Consider the following 26,350-nt stretch of genomic DNA (forward strand, 5'->3'; position numbering starts at 1 on the left):
GCTCCGCACAGACGCCTCCGCATTCCAACGGGGCGGGAGGCGGAAGGAGGGGTGGAGGGTGGTGTCCCAGCGGTTTAGGGTCGGCAGCGGTGGAGTCAGTAGCGTGATGGCTGCCTCTGTGTTCTGCTGCCTGCGGTGCTGCAGAGACAGCGGAACGGGACACATTCCTCTGAAGGAGATGCCGGCTGTGCAGTTGGACACACAGCACATGGGTAAGGTCCCTCCCTTCCACTCCACAGGCCCAACGGCCCACTCGGGCGCCACAGGAGGTTCAGGGGCCGTACGGGCGGGGGGGGGGGGGGGGGTGACCAAAAGCGGTGCGACCCCGCCCCGCTGAGCGCTTCCCCCCCCCCCCCCCCGCTTCCCACAGCAACGCAGCCTTGACAGCATTTCATCTCCTCCATCTCCGACCAGTTCTAGGTTACGCAGCGCCTGTGATTGGGAGGTGGGTGCCTGGACCTACCCATTTTCTCTGGAATTTCGCAGGAATCTCTTCGGTGTTGCACTCGCCTGAGGCTCTTCTGAAGTGCCAAGGCGTGGGGCGCAGGAAGCGGTGTGCTGTTCTTCCAACAGTGCTCTACTGTTGAGCTCCAATCAAACCTATGTATTTTCAGAGTGCTTTAGGTCTGGTCCCCGCTCCTTCTGCTCTGGCAGTCAGCTTTCTCTTTAGCCCATCACTTAAAGATTGAAGCTTGTTTTATTGGAAGTGATTTTCCTCTCACCTAAAGTCGAAACAAGACAAATTACAGAAGCCTGAAGTCACATCTCAGATCACAGCCTGCCATTACAAGCTAAAACCTCCTATTACCTGACTCCTTCTTAGTCACTGTTAAAGGTGTTGTAATTTCACCTGACTGGCTTCTTCCCAACAGGTTGAGCTATTTTAAAATAAAACAGCACTTTGCTCCTTTGCATCTATGTTTTTTACCTCCCTATTGAAAATGGGCATAAAACTTCTAACATTCTTCCTCTCCGCTCTGTAGCCTCTTTCACCACGTTATTTCTGTTCCTAGACTTTTCCCATATAGTTCCATGCTTCTGGAGTTTGGTTCTAGAAGCAGAGATTTTCCTTATATTTTTGTATTTCTGGAGCCATGTACTAAGCCACAAATGTGATCATTGTATAGCATTTTGTATATGGGTATTTATTTTTAATTCTTGGATTTTTCCAACTGTAATACAGAACCTTAATACATAAATATAGGTAGGTAGGTAGGTATATCTTTTTAAATTGTGTCTTATTCATCATCATTTAAGACAGGGATGTTCAAATCCTGCAATTTCCCACAGAAAATGTTTCTGTTTCATCTATTCATTCAACTGATATTTAGTGAGTCACTATCAGGTGTCAGGCATTGCTGGGAACACAGTAAAGGACAACCATGTGTAGTTACTGGAGCTTATGATCGGCCTTAGCTCTTTCTATCTACTACCAAGCTTTGATTTACTGTGGTCTGCTCTTTGGAGCATTTAAAGAGCTGGTCAATTGTACTCACTCAACTACCTTTTTCCAAGATGTTTAGCATTTTTCAGTAGAATAATATCATCTCCAAATTTTCTACCTGCATGAAATAATGTTCTTAACCATTCTTCCAGTAAGTTCAAATTCTTCAATCATAGAAGAAACCTGATTTTAGAAACTGAAGATAATTTCTGATTTTAGAAACTTTCTTTCTTGTTAGAAAGGAAGGAAAGACTTGTCAAGTTAGGAGTACATTTCAACCCTTAATTCATCTTAAGTTGAAAATATGAGAAGCACACTGAGCAAGTATGCATGTATTTGGATATGTGAAAGGTTGTATTAAATAACCTACAGAATGTGATTGCTTGTTTTTAAAACAGTCTGTATGTTTTATATCCAAATGAATGTTTTCTCTTTCAAAGTTGTCACTTATTTTGGTGATATTGCATTGCTTAAAACCATTTTGGAATTCCTCTTTTGTCATTTTCTGTGGCATAGTTATAGTAAATATTTGCATTTTTGCCATATCTTCTGTATTTAATTGTCAACTGACTTTTTAGAAATGAATATCTCCCAAAGTAGCAACTTTGAAAAGGATGACTCTTATTTATAAATGTCTGATGTTTCTTAAAACCATACTCTTTGATAGTGTTTATATGTGCTCTGACTGTACTCAAATTTGCCTTGAATTTCTAATTAATAAAACTACACAAATTCCATAGCCAAATATAGGATATCTTTGTATTTAAAGAAGTGGAATATGTTTAAAATAATTTCCTAATGATTCACAAGCACTCCAGAATGTTCCCTGAATATCTCCCTCTATGAAACATCTCTACCTAGCAGAGTGCCTTGGAGATATGAAATGATATTGAAGTTAGAGAATAATACTGTGCTCAGATTTGGTTTTGTGGTTCCAGCTGAGAGTAGACTATAATGTATTGAGGGTCTTCTGATACTTCCATTAACTTAAGACCTTAGGATGATATCCAAGATAGTAAGGTATCTACTGTAGAAGTTTGGTATTAGAAGGTTTCAGTATATATGGGAACCACAGAGTCTTGTCAGTTAAGAAAAAAAAATACCATTTGTTTGCATAATGCTCTAAAATGTGTTTCACTTAGGATGCTTTCAGTTACAAGTAACACAAACTATATCTCAGAATTGCTTAAACAAGGAGTGAAATCTATTGATACATGTAACTGAAAAAAGTACAGAAGCAGCTCAAACTTCAGGAAAGACTCTGCTGCCAAGGACTGGGTTGCTTTCCTTCTCTTCCTTGTGCTGTTTATTCCTGAAGACTGGCTTCCACGATTTGCAGCAGCTCCCTGGGCTTCCTCATTCAGGTCCAGCAAGAAGGAGAGAATGTCTTTACCCCTTCATTTTCTGCAAAAGTCTTGAGACTATCTCTGATTTTAGTGGCTTAGGTCATATAACCATTTTTCACTCAATCACTGTGGCCAAGAAATGTGAAACGCACTGATTGACTTAATCTAGGTCAAAGCTGTATTCCTGAAGACAAGAGATTGAGTCAGCTTCCTTGGAACTGTTTTGATCTCCAGAGGAAAGGCTTTTGGGAAAGGGAAAACAGATGCTACATGTCCACTCCAAAGTGCTTAGCAGAGCATATTTATTCATTCATTTCTATATCAGTTATTTGCTGAGTGTCTGCTAGATGCCAGGCCCTACATAGTCTTTGTCATCAGGGAAGAGCTGGGCCCTGGGTACTCCCCAGTTCACCAGGAGGTATATTTTGAAGCCAGATGTAAATTATTTCTACAGGTACTTACTCAGAATTGGAGATTAACATAATGAGAAAAAAATGGATGCTAGTAAATTTTTAATAATACTTATAATCAGAAGAGGATTTTAGTTTTACCTTATTTAAGAGAGAACGGCTATGATAAAAGTCTGAAAATTTAGAATTGTGATTGGTGGTGAAATTTTGCATATCTATTATGCATTTGTCACAAATAATTTTTATTTAAACATGAACTCAATAGTGAGTTGATGGGATAACTGCCTCCCTGCTCATACTTTTTGTTACGGTGCCCTAGTTTTATATAACCCCCTCAGTAGGAGTCCCATGTAGTTCTAATAGCCAGATCTGCTTACCTTATACACTTATTATCAGTGTAGTGGTAATGCTGGCCACAGATCGTGGAAGTCACATGCCTTGGTATTATGGGATATTTCTTAGATATTAGAATAATATTAATTCTCCTCATGTTCCCTGATATACATTCTTAACCTAATCAAGGTTTAGAAAAGAATTGGTATTGGGCTCACATTATCAAGACACAATTTTTCTCAGGGCCTAAAGGAAACCTATAGCTCACTGAGTTGTTTGTACTTAATGGAAGTAGAAGTTCACTAGTTGAAAAATTTCACTGGATTCTATTTACTATGGATGATAAGAACTACTGCATTATAAAAGCAATGATACTTTTGGCCTCTCCCAAATTGGGAGAAGCTATATAGATTGGGCAGGGTTATAGAATACATAAAAATTTTCTATCAGGCTTTAGACACATAGACCTAACTAAAGAAAAGTGAATCAGTCTAGAAAATCAATTGAGCAATTCAAACTCAATTGCACTTTTCCCTAACAGAAAGAATTTACCTGTGAACTATCTGGTGATGCTATCTTCTTTATCTTTACAAACTTTTTCAATCGTCCCTATGGATCATACTATTTCTTATTTCTGAAGATTAATAACATTTTCTTTGAATCTATCTTAAAGGAAGACTGCTTTGTACACAAGGCATACCATAACAGATAGTTTTAGAGCCATGCTGGGTGAAAAATAATACCTGTGCCACTTATTAACTGTTTGGTCTTGTTGGATTTACTTAACCTTTCTGAGAGTCTGTATACTTATCTGAAATTAGATTACTTATGCTTATTTTGAAGGATTATTGGGAAGATTAAATGAAGTTTTTGTAAATCATTATTATGTATGATAAGCTGTGATAGCCACTAAAACATTAGTTTGTATGTGTACTACTTTGATTTTTGATATTTATTTTACCAGAATGAAATCTGAAAACAAGTCTACCTTTTATTCTTTGCATTTCTTGTAGCTCTTACCTCAATGCCTATATAAAAGGTATTCAATACATGCATATTGCATTAATAGATGAATAATAGAATAAAGATGTCAATATTTTGCCTTAAAAAAGAGACAATTTTTCTCAGTCTCATTTATCAAATGTTATTTGAACTAAACTAAAAATTTCTATGAGAATAAAGTGCTTTTAGTGATGTTAAAACCTTTTTTACATATTTGCAATATGATTGACAGAAGCTATCTTATAAACATTTTTAAGATCCTAAAATTAACATTTTTCAGTATTAGCTATTTCAAGAACAAAGACTGTTTCTGTCCATATTCTGTATACTACTTGACTAATGCACTAGCATAGTACTTTGTACCTAGTAGATATTCAGCCAGTTTTTAGTAGACTGTTTTAATTCATTTGGATTGAATTGAAAACTATACCAATTTACCAAACTTTCTAAGTGTTTATGCTTTTATTTCAATTAAGAGATTTATGAAACTATCAAATTGATTCATTGGCTAAAAATTAAAGAAAGTCTATTTCTATTTTTAAAGTATTTTAAATATTCTGCACAATTCAGAGTTTGAAACTGCCTAATTAAACAGGATTTCTGGCTACAAATGAATATTAAGTATAAATGTTCTCTCAGAAAAAAATCGTGAATTAAATATTTTAATATAATTTATTATTTCCATATTTCAGAGTATACTTGGTGTCCTTGTTTTTTTTTGTGGACCAAGAGTTAAAAGTGAAACAGGGCCCTGGCTGGTGTGGCTTAGTGGATTGAGCACTGGCCTGTGAACCAATGGGTTGCTGGTTCAATTCCCAGTCAGGGCACATGCCTGGGTTGTGGGTCAGGTCCCTGGTGGGGGGTGTGCAAGAGGCAACCATGCATTGATGTTTCCCTCTCTTTCTCCCTTCCTTCCTCTCTGCCTAAAAATAAATAAATAAAATCTTTTAAAAAAAGTAAAACAGGAATTAACTTTAATTGTTGAATAAGAAAACACAAAACTTTACACGATGTCTGAATTTTTTGTTCAGGAACAGATGTTGTTATTGTAAAAAATGGAAGAAGAATATGTGGAACAGGAGGTTGTTTAGCCAGTGCACCTTTACATCAAAACAAAAGCTACTTTGAATTCAAAATCCAGTCCACAGGTTGGTATAATGGTACTTTATTATTAAAAGTCCTAATTATTCAAAATACTAGAAGTAATTTTCAATATATAAAAAAGGTCAATGAGGTAATAAAAAAGCTCTAAACTTACTTAGAAGACATTTTCTCTTACCTCTTGTTGTGCAATTCTAATTTAATTAGTTAATTAAATTAGTTTTCTCATCTATATGAGCTATGTTTTGTGAAAGTGTTTTAAAGACAGGACATACTAGAGCATTGTGAGGCTCTAACATTATTACTAATATAATTATTAATAGCAGTTAGATGCAATATTTCATTTGGTTGACATATAAGGTGTAGATACTATTTATCTTAGAATAAGGTCAATCTTATGATCCTGAATTTTTCTCTTAACTCCTGTTAAGATACCCTGATTCACTCTTATCTGAAGTAATCAGCAGATTTAGAATTCTGACAGAAGTCTAAAGTCTACGCTTTTTTAAAAAAATTCATGGAGTTTCTCGAATTGTATAACAATTCTACATGAGTATTATAGCTAATAATCACTTAACTTGTGACATTTTTGAATATAGGGAAAACATTTTTAAAAACTTTATTATGAAGAAACTTTTGGTAAAATATAGCATGAGTAATATAGGTACAGAATAGGAAAACTAGAGTGGAGTAAATCAATCCAGCTGGCTTGAATGATATAAAATGTTCCTGTGGGGCTTGTTTTCTAATTCTTTTTAAATATTGATTTTAAGTGTCCCCCATATGCAATAAATACAATCTGTCCTGCATTTAATTGTTATTATAAGTTGGTTCACTGGCTGCAAAATGTCTCTGGTTATTATGATCTTTTGAAGTATAACATACCTTTTTTCAAGAGAAGCAAATATTTTCTTGAGTCTTAAATCTAACACAAATTTTTATGTGAATTTTCTGTAAAGGATGATATCCCTAGGATAAATGTGCTCCTGGGGTTTATAGCATTGATCTCAAAGCTTGAGACAATTGTGTCAAAATGTATTACAGCATACACAATTCTTTAGCAGTAGGGAGATTCTATAACCCTATTAGAACTGTTGTCCTTGAAATTAATTATATTTCCATTTGTTACTCTTAAAATTATCGCACTTTGGAGGATAAATTATAATAGTCAAATTATTTAAGAGGACAATACGGTGAAGTTCAGACATGCAGCAGTTTGATGGTCTCACTCACTTATTCAGAAAAATTGATTGATAAGGTGGTCTTCATATCTTCTTCCATTTATATATTCCATCCTGATTTTGATAAGAACTGGAAGGAGACAGTTTGAGGCAAAATCTAGAGATCTAGGTATTCTGTTTGGCTGGTTAAGAGAAGAGCTGCTTACTTTAAAAGTCAGCTTAGGCCAAGAGGCTTTAAATTCACTGATTTAACTATTGGATAAGAAAATGATTTTACACTTTATCAATAATTTTCTCCTCTCCATGATGTTGACCAAGTCATATATTATGTGTCATATAATATGCAAAAACTAAAGATAATAATTTCCCACTCTTCAAGGTAGTGCTAGATTTCGAACCCCACGCCATTTAAATTCAATGTGTAGCTTCTAAAAAATCTTTTTAGAGAAAAATAATAATGAAAATAGCTATGTATTTTTAGATATTTACTCTGTGCTTTATTACCCATTTTTTTGGAGTATGTACACATTCCAAGTGCTTTACTTGAATTATCTCACTATGGCTTATAATAACCTTGTAAGGTGAGTGCTATTGGAATCCACAATGCACAGGTGAGTAAGCAAAGAGACGATAAGTAACTTAACAAAGATGACATAGCTACATCAGGATTTAAACCTAGGCAATACAACTCCAGAGCCCACTCTCTTATCTCCTAGGCTATACTAAGTCTGCAGAGAACGTAGTATAATTTGCAAACTACTTTTTAAAGATTTCTTGGGGAGTAAAAAGATTAACAACAAATAGTTCATTATATTTTTAGGAATATCATTATATTTTTAGGAATCTGGGGTGTTGGTGTCGCAACTCAGAAAGTTAACTTAAATCAGATTCCTCTTGGCCGAGATGTACACAGCCTGGTGGTGAGAAATGATGGAGCTCTGTACCACAACAATGAGGAGAAAAACAGACTGCCAGCCAACAGCCTTCCACAGGAGGGAGACGTGGTGGTGAGTTTTCTTGGGGAGTTGTCTTCCACTATACATTATTACACTTGAACTACTTTTAGTATATGTACTTTTGCCTGAGAGTGTGTGGTTTGAATTATAAAGCACTGAGATTATATCTATATTTTCTAAAGAGAGTACTTGGTGTGGATGGTAGGAGGCCATTCTGCGTGGCATGGGCCCAGCTCCCACTCAAAGATGCACAGGACCTACGCCCACAGATAGGTTCTCCTGTGGGGAATCAGGCCTGCAATGTACCTAGGCTTCTATGAGTCTTGCTTTTTGCTAAAACTCCATCACCCTGAATTGAGGACATTTACTGAAAAGTATCTTCCTAAAATCCATGCTAAACCTTCCAAGGATGAATGTAACCAGTTCAACCACTTTTGCCTTTTCATTTGCAAATATTCCTCTTATGTGATGTGATTAGTGGCATTGGCTCCTTTGTTTTCTGTAAAAGGTAACTGCCTAAAGCGAACCTGTGCATAGTAAATGAGGACCATCATGTAATGGGCAGAGAAACCCAATAAAGGCCTGTCATGGCAGAGGCTGCGGCTTTTGCTCCCCTTGAGAGAAAAGTCATGCTGTCCCTTTTCCCCCACCGGATTCAGTAATCCGTGTGAACATCTCATTTCTTCCATAATGACATGAACACTGCAGGCCAATGTCTGCATTAGTGGATGCCTTACGAACTATTTTCTTTTTATAGCTGTCACTGGTGAGGGATATCATTGTAAGACTTTATTTCCATTCAGGAGAATTAATGAAAGATAAGTAGCAGATCAATGTTTCCTGCATCTTTATATCAGAGAAATCTTACCCCACAATTTTGAAAGTTTGCTTACCCTTAAATTAGGAAATAGTAGGTATTTTTGCAGCTGGAGGTCTCTTAGAGAAAATTTTGACATTTATTACTTAATTTGTTATGAACTTCTGTTAAAGAATTACAACAACTTATCACAAGTGTAGGTCGTCATTAAACTTAACCTTACTAAACTTTCTTCACATTCGGAACGCTTCAAAGAAATGGACTTAAAATCTTAATGCAGGGGTGTCCAATTTGTGGCCCAGGATGGCTACGAATGCGGCCCAACCCAAAATCATAAATTTACTTAAAACATTACTTAATTTTATTACTAAGTTTTATACTAATTTATATTACTTAGATATATACATTTTCTATATTAGTGATCCCAAACTTGGGACTTGCTCAATGATTTTAAAACATTGTTGAAAGGGCCGCTACATAATTAGGGTTATTATATAAGTACTTTTTTGCTTATCTGTGGTGGTGGCAGATACAATGAAAATTATGCATGGACCTTTTTTTCGCTCATCAGTTTTTGCTAGTGTTTCTGTATTTAGTATGGCCCAAGACAATTCCTCTAGTGTGGCCCAAACACCAAAAGGTTGGATACTTCTGTTTTAAGGCTTTCCCAAAGCCACCCTATTGAAAATGTTATCCAAAGATCCCTTTCTGAGAGATTACAACTGATACCACAGAAATACAAAGGATTGTAAGAAATTACTATGAAAAACTACATGCCGAGAAATTTGAAAACCTAGGTGACATGGACAAATTTCTAGAAAAATATGATCTTCCCAAACTGAATGAAGACAAAGCAGAAAGCCTGAACAGACCATAACAGCTCATGAAATTGTAGCAGTAATCAAAGAAATCCTGCCACACAAAAGCCCTGGACTGGATGGTTTCACAGGAGAATTCCACAAAACATTTAAGGAAGAGCTAACCCCTATCCTTCACAGACTATTCCAAAAAATTTAAGAAGACAGAATACTCCCAAACACTTTATGAAGCCAGCATCATCCTAATCCAAAAACCAGATAAAGACATAACAAAGAAAGAAAGCTTAACAGGTTCGATTCCCAGTCAGGGCACATACCTGGGTTGCCGGCCAGGTCCCCAGTGGGGGCCACTTGAGAGGCAACCACATATTGATATTTCTCTCTCTCTCTTTCTCCCTCCCTTCCCCTCTCTATAAATAAATAAATAAAATCTTAAAAAAAAGAAAGAAAGCTTAAGGTCAATATCACTGCTGAACATAGATACTAAAATAATCAACAAAATATTGGCAAACCGCATCCAGCAATACCTTAAAAAGATCATATACCATGAACAAGTGGGATTCATCCCAGGGATGCAAGGATAGTCCAATATTCGCAAATTAATAAGTGTAATACATCACATAAACAAAAGGAAAGACAAAAATCACACGATCATATCAATAGATGCAGGAAAAGTGTTTGATAAGGTACAGCATCCAATTATGATAAGAACACTTAGCAAAGTGGGAATAGAGGGAACATTACTCAACATAATGAAGGCCATATATGAGAGACCTACAGCCAACATCATACTCAGTGGACAAAAATTAAAAGCTTTCCCACTAAGATCAGGAACAAGACAAGGATATATGCTTTCACCACTCCTATTCAACATAGTATTAGAAGTCCTAGCCACAATAATCAGACAAGAAAAAGAAATAAAAGGTATTCAAATTGGAAAGGAGGAAGCAAAACTGTCATTGTTTGCAGATAACATGATAGTGTACATAGAAAATCCTATACTCTCCACTAAAAAACTACTCGACCTAACAAGTGAATTTGGCAAAACAGCGGGGTACAAAGTGAATATCCAGAAATCAAAGATATTTTTGTACACTGACAATGAAATATCAGAAACAGAAATAAGAAAAAAAATCCCATTTGATATAGCAACAAGAAAAAGTACCTAGGAATAAACCTAACCAAGAAGGTAAAACACCTGTCCTCAGAAAACTACGCAACACTGAAGAAAGAAATTTAGGAAGACACAAACAAATGGTGGCATGTACCATGTTCACTGATGGGAAGAATTAACACCATCAAAATGTCGGAACTAACCAAAGCAATTTGTAGATTCAATGCAATCCCTATGCCAATGACATTTCACAGAAATAGGACGGACATTTCAGAAATTTATATGAAACCATAAATGACCACAAATAGCTGCAGCAATTTTGAGAAAGAACAAAGTAGGAGGGATCACAATACCTGATACCAAACTGTATTACAGGGCCACTGTAATCAAAATAGCCTGGTACTGGCCTAAGACCAGACGCACAGAACAATGAAACAGATTAGAGAGCCCAGAAATAAACCCAAGTCTCTTTGGTCAATTAATATTTGACAAAGGGGAAGAAGCATAAAATGGAGTAAAAATAGCCTCTTCAACAAATGGTGTTGGGAGATCTGGACAGCTACATGTAAAAAATTAAACTTGATCACCAACTTACACCATACACAAAAATAAATTCAAGGTGGATAAAAGACTTAAATGTAAGTCATGACACGATAAAAGTCCTAGAGGAAAACATAGGCAGGAAAATCTCAGATATTTCACATAGTAATATCTTCACTGATATGTCCTCTAGAGCAAGGGATATAAAGGAAAGCATAAACAAATGGGATTTCATTAAAATAAAAAGCTGCTGCATGGCTAAAGAAAACAGCATTCAAATGAAAAGAGAACCAACTGTATGGGAAAACATATTTACCAATGATACTTCAGACAAGGATTTGATCTCCAAAATATATAAAGAACTCATATGACTCCACACTAAAAAGACAAGTAACCCAATTAAAAAGTGGACAAAGGACTTGAACATACACTTTTCCAAGGAGGACATACATTGGGCCCAGAGACATGTGAAAAGATGCTCAGCATCACTAGCCATTGGAGAGATTCAAATTAAAACCACATGAGATACCACTTCACCCCAGTGACAATGGCCATCAAAAACAAATCAACAAACAAGTGTTGGACAAGATGTGGAGTAAAGGAAACCCTAGTGCATTGTTGGTGGGAGTGCAGTCTGGTACAGCCACTGTGTAAAACATAATGGAATTTCCTCGGAAAAATAATGAAATTACCTTTTGACCCAGCAATTCCACTGCTGGGATTATATCCTAAGAACCCCGAGACACCCACCAATCCATAAGAACCTGTGCACCCCAATGTTCATAGCAGCGCAATTTACAATAGCTAAGTGCTGGAAGCAACCTAAATGCCCATCAGTAAATGAATGGATCAAACAACTATGGTATATTTATACGATGGAATACTATACAACAGAAAGAAAGAAAGAAAAAGAAGAAAGAAAGAAAGAGAGAGAGAGAGAGAAAGAAAGAAAGAAAAAAGAAAGAAAGAAAGAAAGAAAAAAAAGAAAGAAAGAAAAGAAAGAAAGAAAGAAAAGGAAGGAAGGAGGGAGGGAGGGAGGGAAGGAAAGAAGGGAAGGAAGGAAAGAGAAAGAAAAGGAAAGGAAGGAAGAAAGAGAGGAGAGGGAGAGGAGAAAGAAAAGAAAGAGCTTCCACCATTTGTGACAGTGTGCTTGGAACTGGAGGGCATTATGCTTAGTGAAATAAGCCAGGCAGTGAAAGACAAATACTATATGATCTTACCTTTAAGTGGGACCTCATTAACAAAACAAGCAAGCAAACAAAATATAATCAGAGTCATTGAAATTAAGAACAGTCTGACAGTAACCAGAGGGTAAGTGGAAAGGGATAATGGGAGAAAAGGGGGAAGGGTTTTGAGGAACAACTATAAAGGACATAGGGACAAAACCAAGAATGGGTGGAATCAGGGGAGGGAGGTGTGGATGGCTGGGGTGGGGAGGGGAATGCAGACAACTGTACTTGAACAACAATAAAATAATTTAAAACAAAACAAAGATCCCCTTCTGTGTTTTCCAGGTAGTTCCTCTCATAGAGTATTATCCAAGAACCTTATACACTGGGTTCAGGCTGTTTACTATTGATTGAGGACAGAGTACTTAGGTCTCCTTTAGCAAAGGTGCCCTTATACACAGAACTGTGAGTTCCTGGCTCTGGTCCCAAGTTGAAAGGAGTCTGTAAATAATGTGGAAACTTTTCCAATAATAATGTGATACAGACAAGGTAAAGTCAGGTTATTGAATTAAATACACAGTATTTTGGAGAGAATGAAGAAAGATGTAGAAATTTAGATTTTCTGCAAAAAAAAAAAACAAGATAAAGAACACTTGGTTACTAAATAGGTAAATTGTTAAAGTATTTTTTCCCTAGATTGGCTAAGAAAAAAAGAAGACAAAAGTCATAAACTTTTTTTTAAATCTGCTTTTCCCTGTTTTGTTTGAACAGTTAGTTCTGTATTTGTAGATCGTTGCCAGATGTTCATAATATGGAACACCATTATTCAAATAGTTATTTCTTATGAGAGAATCTTGAAGTCAAGTTGATGCTCTCAACCTGTTTACACTAACAGATAAAATTTGAACGTGAGAAAGGATAAGCTGTAGCAAATGTTTTTCTCTGTTAATGTACTGAAGTTCTGTTTGTTATTCTGGTCTTTCTATTTCATTCATGGATATGACTGATACCACAAATGGCCAAATTTAATAATGTCATTTTTCATCTGTCAGCATTAAATTAGAGTTTGATTTTCATGCCGTTCTGGTAAAAGGACTAAAAGAGCTGAAATATGTGCAGAATCAAGAAAAATAAAATATTACCCTACCATTTTAAGTTTATCTTCCTAGTTCAAACACTTGAGAACAAATTTCATCAAATTGCTGAAAGTGTCATTGGAAAAGTAGAATAGATTATAAAATTGGGAAAATTCTCCTATGTGTAGAATTTCGGTCAAATACCATTCTCTGAGGAGAAATGAAAAAGAATAAGCTATCAACATTCAACCAAATGATTATATTCATATAATAATCATGTATCAATGGCTTACTATAGCACTAGGAACTGAAACAGTTTATGCTAATTTTTTAATAATTTTGAAAAATGCAAATTACATTGTGAAATTACATTTTTGTGTTTAATTTTGGAGAAGTTTGATAAACACTTCTCTAGCATTTATTATGGGATAGGCACTGTTTTAGGTGCCTGTCAGGGATTAAATTGTTTAATCTTTATAATGACCTTATGAAATAAGTAGTATCATGATCACCATTTTACAGATTAGGAGATGCAACTTCTTTTACAGGATAATCCCCGGATTATAATACAGGCAGTTTAATTTCAGAGTTTGTTCTCTACCTGTACACAATTATTAATAAATGCATCATTATGTCAAAGTCAAACCTAATGTCTAGATCAGGGGTGTCAAACTCATTTTCACCATGGCCTACATCAGCCTCGCAGTTGCCTTCAAAGGGCCAAATGTAATTGTAAGACTGTATAAATGTAATTACTCCTTAACTAGGGGCAAGGAGTTCAGCTGCCACTGGGTAGAAACAAGGTGCCAGGCTAGATAAAACAAGATAGAGGGCTAGATTCAGCCCATGGGCTTTGTGTTTGCCACCTTTGGTCTAGATCATATAAGAGGACAGATTAAGTTAGAAAACGCTTGAACCAAATGCTGCTGGTGGGGGCCGGGGTTCTCAAATAGTTCCTCACTCCTTTCTTTGGTATTGGGATGTATTGGAATTTTGCTGTTAATGCTGGAGGCTTGTGTTTAAAGCTTGCTTGCTTGCAGTAGGTTATGTTGCCACCAGGTGGTGAAGGGTGCCTGGGTTATGACCTGATCTGAACTGCTAGAATTTCTTGCAGTCCTATAAAGAGAATAACACTTTGCTCTTTTTGTAACTATGTTTTTGTTTTCTAAATGAAAACAGACCTCTTCATTTAAAAAGCTAACCCCAGCTATCAGTTGTCTTTATGATTATATTTAAATACCAAAACTGAAATGAAACCAAGGCAATCAGTTTATCTTTCTCAAAATTCCTTAGCTTTTTTTTTGAAGATTTTATTTATTTATATTTAGACAGAGGGGAGGGGAGGATGAAAGAGAAGAAAAGAAACATTAATGTGAGGTTGCCTCTCATATGTCTTCTACTGGGGGACCTGGCCTACAATCCAGGTATTGTGCTCTGACTGGGAATCCAACCCTCAACCCTTTGGTTTGCAGGCCAGTGCTCAATCCACTGAGCCACACCAGCTAGGGCTCAATATTCCTTAGCTTTTAATTATTTTTAACCTTGGATTTACTAAGATTTGAAGAGAATACAATTATTCTCTGAGCTGATTTATCTGAGCCTTTGCCAAAAGTGGAGGAGTAAAGACTAGATCAGGGATGTCAAACTCATTTTCACCAGGGGCCACATCAGCCTCGTGGTTGCCTTCATAATTTTAGGACTGTATCAATGTAACTATTCCTTAACTATCAAGGAGTTGAAATTACTTTCCGCCCTTTGAAGGCAACCATGAGGCTGATGTAGCCCCCAGTGAAAATGAGTTTGACACCCCTGGACTAGATCATCTATAAGATCTTTTTCTACCTAAAAAGATTTTAAATTGATACAATTTATCTATAGTCAGAAATCTTAAAGTGGTTGCTGCTTGATCTGTGATCATTTCTCTGTTGAAAAATCTCTGCTGTCTATTCTTAATTCTTTCAAGGAAAGCTCTCTTTTTGTCATCAGTCAGTAATGATTGTATTAGGTTTCAAAGAGCATTTTAAAAGTTTAAAATTATGTAAGTACTCCAAAACCATACTATATAGGTGTAAATCCCATTTCTGCCACTTTCCAGCTGTGTAGCACTAGGTAAAATATTTACCTCTTTGTGCTATAGTTGTAAAATGCAGACCGTAATAGTACCTTACTTGTTGTGAGGATTAAATGAATAAATATGAAGTGCTTAGAATACTGCTTGGTATCTGCTTCCCAGCATTTTAATAATAATAATTGTTATTGCCCTGGCTGGTGTGGCTCAGTGGATTGAGTGCTGTCCTGTGCTGCAAACCAAAGGGTCGCCAGTTGGATTCCCAGTCAGGGCACATGCCTGGGTTGCACATGCCAGGTCCCCAGTAGGGGGTGCTCAAGAGGCAACCACATATTGATGTTTCTGTCCCTCTCCTTCTCCCTCCGTTTCCCTCTGCCTAAAAATAAATGAATAAAATCTTTTAAATAATAACCGTTATTATTAATTATTATTTTATTACCACTAATAATGCACAAAGTAATGTTTTTATTCCAGTGTTTAAAAAAAATCTTTTGAACTGTTGCTTTTCTGTTTTTCAACTTGATAATGGTTATCCTTGCACAACACAGGTTAGGAGCACCAACCCCCTGCACATTCCAAGTCCACGTATAACTTTTGACTTCCCCAACATTTAGTTGTCCATCAGTATCCACAGGGACTGGTTATCATGGATACCAAAAGCCATGGATGCTCAAGTCCCCCATATAAAATGGCATAGATCAATACATACAGTTTACTCTCCACATACTCCCAGCCATGGATTGAAAATACTACAAGTATTTATTGAAGAAAGTATGCAGATAAGAGACCTGCCTAGTGCAAACCATATTGTTCTAGGGTCAACTGTATATTTAGTTTTAAGTCCAAGTTTTACTTTGATAATACACTTGATGTATCTGAAACCAAGGCAAAGAAATACAGAAATATATGATTTCTTTTTGGAAATAAGTTATATAAAGACACTTCTTCACAATATGAAAACAATGAAAGGCAGTAAGCCCTAATGGTGAAAACTTTATTGTTTCCCCCACTTTAGATCAAATTAAGTTCTCTCTGTTGACAGTATGCCAGTAGTTATATCATCTTAAATATCCAAAATATAAAATCCAGATTATCTAAATGTAATACTAGGATTTAGACAGGTGTCATTTGTTTTACCTCTGATGTAGACTCTTGGGATTTTACCTACCCCAGGCCCACATAATCACCACCGTTTTTTTTTCTTTTTAGCTCAGTTCAAGTAGAAGTCTACCAAATTGTAAGCCCTTAAGGAAAGCTATTGTGACCTTCTATTTAGTTACTCTGTGTACCATGCTCCACAATAAGTACTTTCTGACTGGTCAGTTTTTTATGAAATATTTATATTTTACCATTTAAAATACTTCCTTTTGTTTCTAGGGTGTTACATATGACCATGTAGAATTAAATGTATATTTGAATGGAAAAAACATGCATTGTCCAGCATCAGGTATAAGAGGGACAGTATATCCAGTTGTTTATGGTAAGCTAAAATATTTGTAAATATTATTTGATATATGTTAACTTTTGCTAAGGACTTTTTTATTGGGAATGTGTTCAGCAGCATATCACAGTCTTGTTACAGAACTAAGGAAGGTTTTTATTCCCAAGAAAAGGTATGTAAGTGTAGTTTCTGTACAAGTATGCCTTATAAGAATTGGATTACTTAGAGATAACTCTATACTATTTAATTAATTTTTATTACAGAAAATTTCAAAAATGTTTAAAAATAAAGGGAATGATATAATGAACGCTCATGTACCCATCACCTATCCTCAAACAATTATTAACTTGTAGCCAATCAGATTTCATTTAACCCCAACACTCCTACTATTTTTGACCTTCCCTCCTGGGAATATTTTGAGACAAATCATTTTACTCATAAATATTTTATGTGTATATCTAAAAAGTAAGGTATCTCTAAAAAAATAGCCAGAGTAACTTTATCACTCTATTCTGCTTTTTTTATGTTACTAACTAAATAAACAGATATATGATTGTTCTGTCTATGGTTTTAGTAAATCTAAAAGTAGTTTCTCATTTAACTACTCTAAGTTCTAGATTTGAGCCTTAACAAAACTAATTATTAACTTTCTGCAATAATTTCCTAGAAAATTAGCAATGTTATTGAGGACATACTGTTTGGGATGTCAGAAAAATAAGCAATTACAAATATAAATATTTAACAATGTGATATTAACAGCCAAAGCATGTGTTTTATGTTTCAATTAAGGTTTTTATTACTCTCCTTTTCACTAAAAACTTACTTTTCAATGATTTTGCCTTCTGCATCTTTACATGTAAAAAGTGTACTTTTTATTATAATTTATAGTTTATGCTATTATAGTTGTCCTAAATTTTCCTCCTTTGTCCTCCTTGACCCTGCACCCACCCTCACTCCCTCAGGCAATCCCCACACCACGTCCATGTCCATGACTCCTACCAATATGTCCTTTGGCTACTCTGTTGTAGCCAAAGATGTATTTTATGTCCCCATGACTATACTGTAACTACCAATTTGTACTTCTTAATCCCTTCACCTTTTTCACCCATCCCCCCAACGCCCTTGCCATCTGGAACATAAAAATGTTCTCTATGTTGTGATTCTGTTTCTATTTCTTGTTTGTTTATTTTGTTGTTTATTTTGTTTTAGATTCAATCGCTGATAGATGTGTATTTATTACCATTTTATTGTTCATATTTTTTATCTTCTTTTTAAAGAAGACCCTGTAACATTTTATATAATACTGGTTTGGTGATGATGAACTGCTTTAGCTTTTTCTTGTCTGGAAAGCTCTTTATCTTTCCTTCGATTCTAAATGATAGAATCAGGTAGAGTTACCTTTACCTTTCTCAGGTAGAGTAATCTTGGTTATATAGGTCCTTGCTTTTTATCACTTTGAATATTTCTTGCCAATCCCTTCTAGCCTGGATAGTTTCTTTGAAAAATGAGCTGACAGTCTTATGAGTGCCCCCTTATAGGTAACTAACTGCTTTTCTCTTGCTGCTTTTAAGGTTCTCTATATTACTTTTTGGCATTTTAATTATGATGTGTCTTGGAGTGGGCCACTTTGGGTTCATCTTGTTTGGGACTCTCTGTGCTTCCTCGACTTGCATGTCTATTCCTTCACCAAGTTAGGGAAATTTTCTTTCATTATTTTTTCAAATAGGTTTCTCTCTTCTCCTTCACATACCCCTATGATGCAGATGTTGGTATGCTTGAAGTTGTCTCAGAGGTTCCTTATGCTATCCTTAATTTATTTGTACTCTCTTTTCTTCTTGCTGTTCTGATTGGCTGTTTTTTGCTTTCTTATATTCCAAGTCGTTGGTTTGATTCTTGGCTTCATCCACTCTACTGTTGATTCCCCACAAATCGTTTTTTATTTCAATTAGTGTATCCTTCATTTCTGACTGGATTTTTTATGCTGTTGAGGTCCTCGATTAGTCCTTGAGCATCATTATAACCAATGTTTTGAATTCTGCATCTATACATTGCACATCTCCATTTTGTTCTTTTTCTGGAATTCTGTTCTTTCACTTGGGCCATTTCATTCATCTACTTATTTTAGCAGTCTCACTGTGTTTGTTTTTATATATCAGATCGAGCTGCTACATCTCCCAGGCTTAGTAGATTGGCCACCAAACTGTATAGGACACCTACTGTCCTGTAGAGTCTGGAGGCATAGCCTATACTGTTGTCCAAGCTGGGTACTCTAGGTGTGTCCACTGTATGGGCTGTGTATACCCTCCTCTTGTAGTTGAGCCTTGATGGCTGTTGGCATGTCCAAGGTCAAACACCAACTGTGTTCTGTTAGGGTCACACAGCATAAACTACAAAGCAGTCTACAGATACTGCTACTTTTTTGGGCTTGGAGGAGTTCAGGCGAGGCCACATTGTGATCCAAGGCTAACTGGTGCTAGTGCCAGACCAAGGGCAATTTAGAAAGGGGTTACTCACTAAAGCCAGATGCTGCTTGTTTGAGAAAGTTTAGGAAAATCTGAAGCACAGGCCAACACAAGCCATTTATATGAAAAAGCCACTGGAAACAGCTTGGTTGGGCCCTAAAAGTTGGATGGGGCTGGCTTCAAGGAATCACCAGGGTCAGGACAAAACATGAGAGCCAGGTTGATGGAGTCTGAACTAAAGCATTAAGCTGCTGGCTGTGTGAGGGTGGGAGAGGGTTCAGAAAAGGAACAATGACGTCCTCCAGCCCTTCTGGAAAAGAGCTGTCCCCCAGCTCTCCCTCTGATGCCAGCCAATTCAGTTCCTCCCTGTATGCCTCTGATGCCTTTTAATCTGCAGCTTAGGAGCTTTAATCTGCACTGGAGTTTAGAAGAAGTGACTCTGTGCAACTTTCTATAGGGGCCCTTCAGTCCTGTGGAGGCTGCAGGTGATCTGAGAGATTTAAACTTTTCTTAAATATTATTACATATATTCAGTGCACAGGTTCAAGGTCATGACTAGCGGCATGTTTTTGTGTGACTAATGTTAAGCCATAAATTTAAGCAGTCAGTTTGCTTATAATACATGTTTCATAAGGGTGCATGTTCAATATAAATTATATCTGAGAGATACCATGAACTCTGTAGTCAGTGTTAATGTAGTTGTTTTTCCCCCACAAACTCAGTCATTGTCTTTTTTTTTTCTTTTTTACCATTTAAAATTGCTGGAAAAATATATTGATTCAATAATCCAAGAGATGTTGAGCAACTTCAGCAAATGCTACTCAAATACAATGATGAGAATGATTAAGAGTCCCATATACCCCAAAAGGGATAAAATGTAAATTTAATTTCAAGTATGCATTTCTATGACACTGTAAATTTAGATTCACAAAAACCTACCATAATAGAATATTACAACCAAACGAAGTAAGGACTTGACACTGTGGACCAAAAGGTAGACACATATAATGTGGCCAAGAACACCAGAAGATGGCCTATGGTTATATTGTACACAATTTTTAATATTGTAGGAATAAACTCTCAGACTATTCATATGCTGAACAGCAATATGAAAATAAGGCTCAGAGTATCTATTAGAAATCTCATAATGCAGTTAGTGTCTGAACAAATAAAAAGGTATTCAGAAATCTCTACAGGTGTGCACAAGGCACTACATCTGAAATTTCATCAATTTCAAACACAAATTAAAGGAAATTCTAATGATGTAATAGATTACGACTCTTCCAACAAGCAGAAAACAAAAGGATGTGTTAGGGGCTGTGCATCCAAAACAAGTTGTGTATCAAAATATTTTTGCAAGTGTTGTGAAAAGTATTTATGCCTTGAGCATAGCAGTATTATTTGAGATAACTGTTACAAGTGTTTTACAAAACCAACTATTGAATTATTAATGTTAATAATTAATGTTAAAGACAGTATTCACTATAAATTATAAGTAATGATAAATTATAAATAATAATTATAAGCAATAATTAATAATCTGATTACAAATAATTACAGATAATCTGATTAATTAATGTTAAAGACTTTTTTGCTTGTATTTTTTAGCAATATCCATATTTCCATTATTTGAAAATAAAAATTTTTATTCTCTATGTTTTAATATTTCTTTGTTTAATAATTTCTAGATTGTATCTGAAAAAAATGGGTTGGCCAAACTGTCCATATTTTTTTTATATAAAATAAAAGGCACATATTTATTTTCACCAATAACTTTATTGATTTGGATATTTGGGGTATATTGGCCATCTTCCATGTGATATAATGTTGATCGTTCTCAATTAATGTCTCAGTTTGATCTCTGTCACCTTCAACTAATCTACCTGACCGTGGAGCATCATCCAGCAAGAAATCTCCAGCATGAAACTTCGCAGACTACTTTTGATATGTTTAATCTCTTACAACACCTTCTCCATACACTGCACAACTCTTTTTTTTTTTCTATTTCAATTGTGGTTTTACCTTTCTTGAAATAATAAAGTACAGTATGCCAAAAATGTGTATTTTCTCCCATCTGCAGTATTAAGAAGGCTACACAAAAACTCACTAATTTTGATGTTTTTTAAAAATATATTTTATTGATTATGCTGTTACAGTTGTCCCATTTTACCCCCTTTAATCCCCCTCTGCCTGGCACACCCACTCCCACCCACATCCCCCCGCCCTTAGTTCATGTCCATGGGTCATACATATAGGTTCTTTGGCTTCTATATTTCCTATATTACTATTAACCTCCCCCTGTCTATTTTGTACCTACCATTTATGCTGCTTATTCCTGTACCTTTTACCCCCCCCGCTGATAACCCTCCATGTGATCTCCATTTCTGTGATTCTATTCCTGTTCTAGTTGTTTGCTTAGTTTGTTTTTGTTTCTTTTTTTTTTTAGGTTCAATTGTTGATAGTTGTGAATTTGTTGTCATTTAACTGTTCATATTTTTTGTCATCTTCTTTTTCTCAGATATGTCCCTTTAACATTTCATGTAATAAGGGCTTGGTTACTCCTTTAATTTGACTTTATCTGGGAAGCACTTTATCTGCCCTTACATTCTAAATGATAGCCTTACTGGATAGAGTAATTTTGGGTGTAGGGCCTTGCCTTTCATGACTTTGAATACTTCTTTCCAGCCTCTTGCCTGTAAAGTTTCTTTTTTCTGATTCCTATATAGGCAAGGTGTTTTTTTTTTTTGAGAAATCAGCTGACAGTCTTATGGGAACTCCTTTGTAGGTAATTGTCTCCTTTTCTCTTGCTGCTTTTAAGATTCTCTCCTTTAATCTTGGGTAATGTAATTATGATGTGCCTTGGTATGTGCTTCCTTGGGTCCAATTTCTTTGGGACTCTCTGAGCTTCCTGGACTTCCTGGAAGTCTATTTGCTTTGTCAGATTCAGGAAGTTCTCCTTCATTATTTGTTTAAATCAGTTTTCAACTTCTTGCTTTTCCTTTCTCCTTCTGGCATCCCAATGTTTCAGATGTTGGAATGTTTAAAGTTGTTCCAGAGTTTCCTTAGCCTGTCCTCATTTTTTTGAATTCTTGTTTCTTCATTCTGCTCTGTTCCATATTGGGTAAGCCTAAAATCCATTCCTTTATTTATTTAAATAAAAGGAAATGTAGCTTAATATTCAAAATAGTTTAGCCTGAGAAGTGAAATACATAATAGTAGAATGACTGAGTTCTACAAATGAGTAGCAAGTAAAATTATTACTGTAAATTGTTTCATTGATTTTGCATTATTTTTAATGTAATAAAGTTATAGGTAGTAAGTTATATAAAGTATATTTTATAAATTGGAATTGATAAATCAATGTAATTGAATCAAATATATTAACAGTCTGATACTATCACAGATAAAAAGGAAACTTAAGTTCCCTTATCTTTGTCCTCCATCCCTAAATGTAGATCATTCCAGCCATTCATTTGGTCTGTTCTTACAGTCAGTCTATGGAGAGAAAAAAAACTGTATAACACTCAAGAAAAGAGTCATGGCAAAGTTTACTTCCAGTGTAATCTAAACTCTCAATATTTTTGGCAATTCCTTCATATATCTAAACATCCAGACCTTCACTGTACTTCTTGAATTTCCTACTCAATTCTCTGCAGATGACCTTGCCCTCTACTTTATAGAGAACAGACTATCAAGAGTGAATTCTGCCTTCCCTTCCCTACCCTCCTGAAGCTTTTCTGGGTCTACTCCAATCTTGCCTCCTTTAATCCCTTCTCAGAGTAAGCAATATCCTTCATGTTTAGAAAACTCAGTCTATAAGCTGTATTTCAAACTCCCCAACTATGGGACTTCACTTTTTCAGCTATTTCATCTGTGCTTTGTGTCATCAACTTCTGTCTTCAGTGCCTATAAACATTCTGAGTCATTCTCATCTGAAAAAAACACTCCCTTAAACTCATACCCCTCACTAGCCCTATCTTTATCCTTCTCTATATGGCTGCATTTCTTATAGAATAGCTTATACCACTGTCTATATTGCATCATTCATTTGTTCTTCAACCCAGTTTGGCTGCCTTTACCAACAGTTCACTGAAACCACCCTTGTGAAAATCACTAATACCTTAAAAAATGTCAAATACAGTATTTAACTTTTTCAGCATTTATTATTAAATATAAAATATTTAGTAATGTTAATTAAATATATCTGTGCAATTTGACAATAGCTGTAAAGTGATCACTTATGTCATTATCACAGTCAAGATAGCAAGCTTATTTATGAACCTTAAAAGTTTTCTTCTGCTCCCTTATGATTGTTCCTGCTCACCTCTTCCCACCCTAGCCCCAATCAGGCAACCACTGATCTGCTTTCTGTCAGTGCAGACTATCGTGCATTTGTAGAGTATTAAATAAATAGAAGCATGTAGTTTGTATTAATTTTTATCTGGCTTCTTTCACTCAGTATAATTACTTTAGGATTCATTCATACTGTTTTAACAATATGTAGTAACAATAATTCAGTCTTTTGTGTGTGTGTGTGGCCAAATAGTATAGTTCATTCTGTGGATTTATCACAATTTGTATTTCCTTTCATCTGTTAATGACTGTTTTTAGTTTTTGTGTTTCCTTTCATCTGTGTTAGGTTGTTTTTAGTTTTTGGCTATTAAAAATAAAGCTGTTACAAACATTTCATGTACAAGTCTTTGTATAGCTAGCTATATGTAGTCATTTCTTTTGGGTAAATGCTGGTAAAAACATGTAGATGCTAAATAAACTCTAAAGTCTAGTTGACAGTATTATATCAATGTCAATTTTCTGGATTTCATATTGTACTGCAGTTATAAGGTGTTACCACTGGAGACTATATTATTTTTGCTATTTCATATGAATTTATAATTTTTTCAAAATGAAAAAAGTATTTTTTAAAGTAATGGATCTTTTAAAAAATAAATATCAATAGTATACAGTTTACAAAATTGGCAAATAAGGGAAAACTAAAATTACCTGTGTGTACCATTTAGTGATACTTAATAATGATAATAATTACTAATATTTATAATAATATTAATAGTTATTAATAATTATTGATGATAATGTTTTAGTAGACAGATTTTGTTTTTCATTGTGGACATTTTTACCCAATAGGATTATGTTTTGTAATCTGGACAGTAGATACATTTATTCTTTTGGCCTTTTGATACTGTCATATTTTAGTAATAGTTTATTTTTAATTATGTATTCATAAAAATTAAAGGTATTTGCTTCTAACTTATTTATTTTCTTTTTCTATCTCTAGTTGATGACAGTGCAATTTTGGATTGCCAGTTCAGTGAATTTTATCATACTCCTCCACCTGGTTTTGAAAAAATACTATTTGAACAACAGATCTTCTGAATGTATTTGTTTTTGAAACTTACATTTCTGCACTTTTGAGTGTTTAACATTTAATAAAGCTTTACCTGGCTATAGATGAAATATATTCTTAAAAATATCCTTGTTAATGTTGTTTAAGGAAGCAATATATTCAGTGTACCACTCAGAAATTATGATATAAAATACTTATGTTTTATGGTATGAAATCAGCACTTTGGGCTGTTTATTTAATTTTTATTTAAATAAATATAACTAAGGGTATGATTAACAGTATTAAGTGGAAATATGTATATAGATATTTAAAAGGGAATCTTACATAAATATTTGTTTTAATAGAGACAGAGTTTATGGGTTTTTGTTAAAGTTTATATTTCATCAACTATTTTAAGACTGCAGTCCAATAATTTTGTGTCTCATGGTCTTTTTTATATAGACTATAACAAATTGACAAATTTATATTATTGGTAACCTTAATTTTTGCAATTTATTTACTAATGGATGTATCACTTTTCTTAAAATTTAAATTGCTTATTTTGTTTGTGTATCATTGCTTTTGATTTGCTTTGTGAAAGGAGATAAATGTCTTTGTAGTTGTTATTTTGTTGAAGACCATTATGCTGTGTTACTTCAATACCAGAGTAAATAGGGGTTGATTGGTGATACAAGGGGGGACCACCATAAAAACAGATTCTCTTCTGAAGGGCAGGCCCCTTGTAATACAGGCTTCCTCCACTAGGTGAGTGTTCTAGGAACCCATCTGTATCAGTGTACCAGCTGGCATTGTTGTGGCTTCATTCAGCTTTAGCGAATTTTTTGTGAAAACTCGTCCAACGTATTTGCCCATTTTATAATGAATGATTTGTGAGCATATCTTCTCACATTGTGCTGAGCATTCAGCAGTTTTTGACTAAAAACAGGCATGATCCTTGTGCCCAGTCTCCTTATTCACATGATTTCACACTGAGCATCTCTTTTTGTTTCCCTGAATGAAAAAGGTCCTAAAGGGAAACGTTGCTGATATGGAAGAGGAGAAACAAAAAATGGTGGAAGCACTAAAAGGAATCAAATTGATGAGTTTGAACACTGTTTTCAGCAGTGGAAAAAACATCTCAATAAGTGCATTGCATCAAATGGCAGGTACTTTGAAGATGACTAAAGTTGAAACATGTAGAATAAATACAGAATTTTTTATATAAGTACATTCTGTTTTTTGGGGGGGACCTACCCTTGTGTAGCACACACTAACAGACATTTAGAATAAATAGTGTGTTCCTTTAAACTTAAATCTAAATGAGATAATTCTTCTAAGGACTTCTATTTAAATGTGTGTTTCTCTGTAAGGAATAGTAAAATAATACTAATATTCACTACTATATTAAATACATTTTTTCCTGTTCTATTATAACTTCATTTCACTCGATTATTTCAGAAGTTCAGAGATAAGTGAATCCTCCCCATGACCTGAGCCTTAGCCTAATTTTCAGTAAAACCTTTTAGTTTACACCCTACTAGCCCAAACTATTCACTGTACACATCTTTGGTACAGTCCTTTTTAAATGAACATGGCAAGGATGCATACACTTCACTCATTCATGAAGAAGAGAACAGTACATTGAATTAGAAAAACATGGGCATTAGGACTTCTGGCCAAGGTGGAAGTGTAGATAGATACACTGCCTCCTCGCACAACCAAAAGATGGAC

The 26,350-nt window shown here is 35.2% G+C and overlaps 1 protein-coding gene across 1 annotated transcript; it reads left to right on the forward strand.

Moving 5' to 3' along the window:
• Window positions 1-26,053, forward strand: SPRYD7 (SPRY domain containing 7). The gene is made up of 5 exons (XM_045821405.1): window positions 1-212; window positions 5,567-5,683; window positions 7,658-7,824; window positions 16,753-16,855; window positions 24,572-26,053. Exons 1-5 carry the CDS (start codon window positions 107-109, stop codon window positions 24,667-24,669), a joined length of 591 nt encoding a protein of 196 aa, XP_045677361.1. The 5' UTR covers window positions 1-106; the 3' UTR covers window positions 24,670-26,053.
• The last annotated feature ends 297 nt before the right edge of the window (window positions 26,054-26,350 follow it).

This window comes from Phyllostomus hastatus, unplaced genomic scaffold, assembly GCF_019186645.2.
Source record: "Phyllostomus hastatus isolate PE091 unplaced genomic scaffold, TTU_PhHast_1.1 phas_scaffold_46, whole genome shotgun sequence".
NCBI lineage: Eukaryota > Metazoa > Chordata > Mammalia > Chiroptera > Phyllostomidae > Phyllostomus > Phyllostomus hastatus.

Coding starts and splice junctions, on each gene's coding strand:
- SPRYD7 (XM_045821405.1), top strand. CDS start 107: ATGGCTGCCTCTGTGTTCTGCTGCCTGCGGTGCTGCAGAGACAGCGGA. Junction 213..5,566: donor GTTGGACACACAGCACATGG/GTAAGGTCCCTC, acceptor TTTTTTGTTCAG/GAACAGATGTTGTTATTGTA. Junction 5,684..7,657: donor ATTCAAAATCCAGTCCACAG/GTTGGTATAATG, acceptor TTATATTTTTAG/GAATCTGGGGTGTTGGTGTC.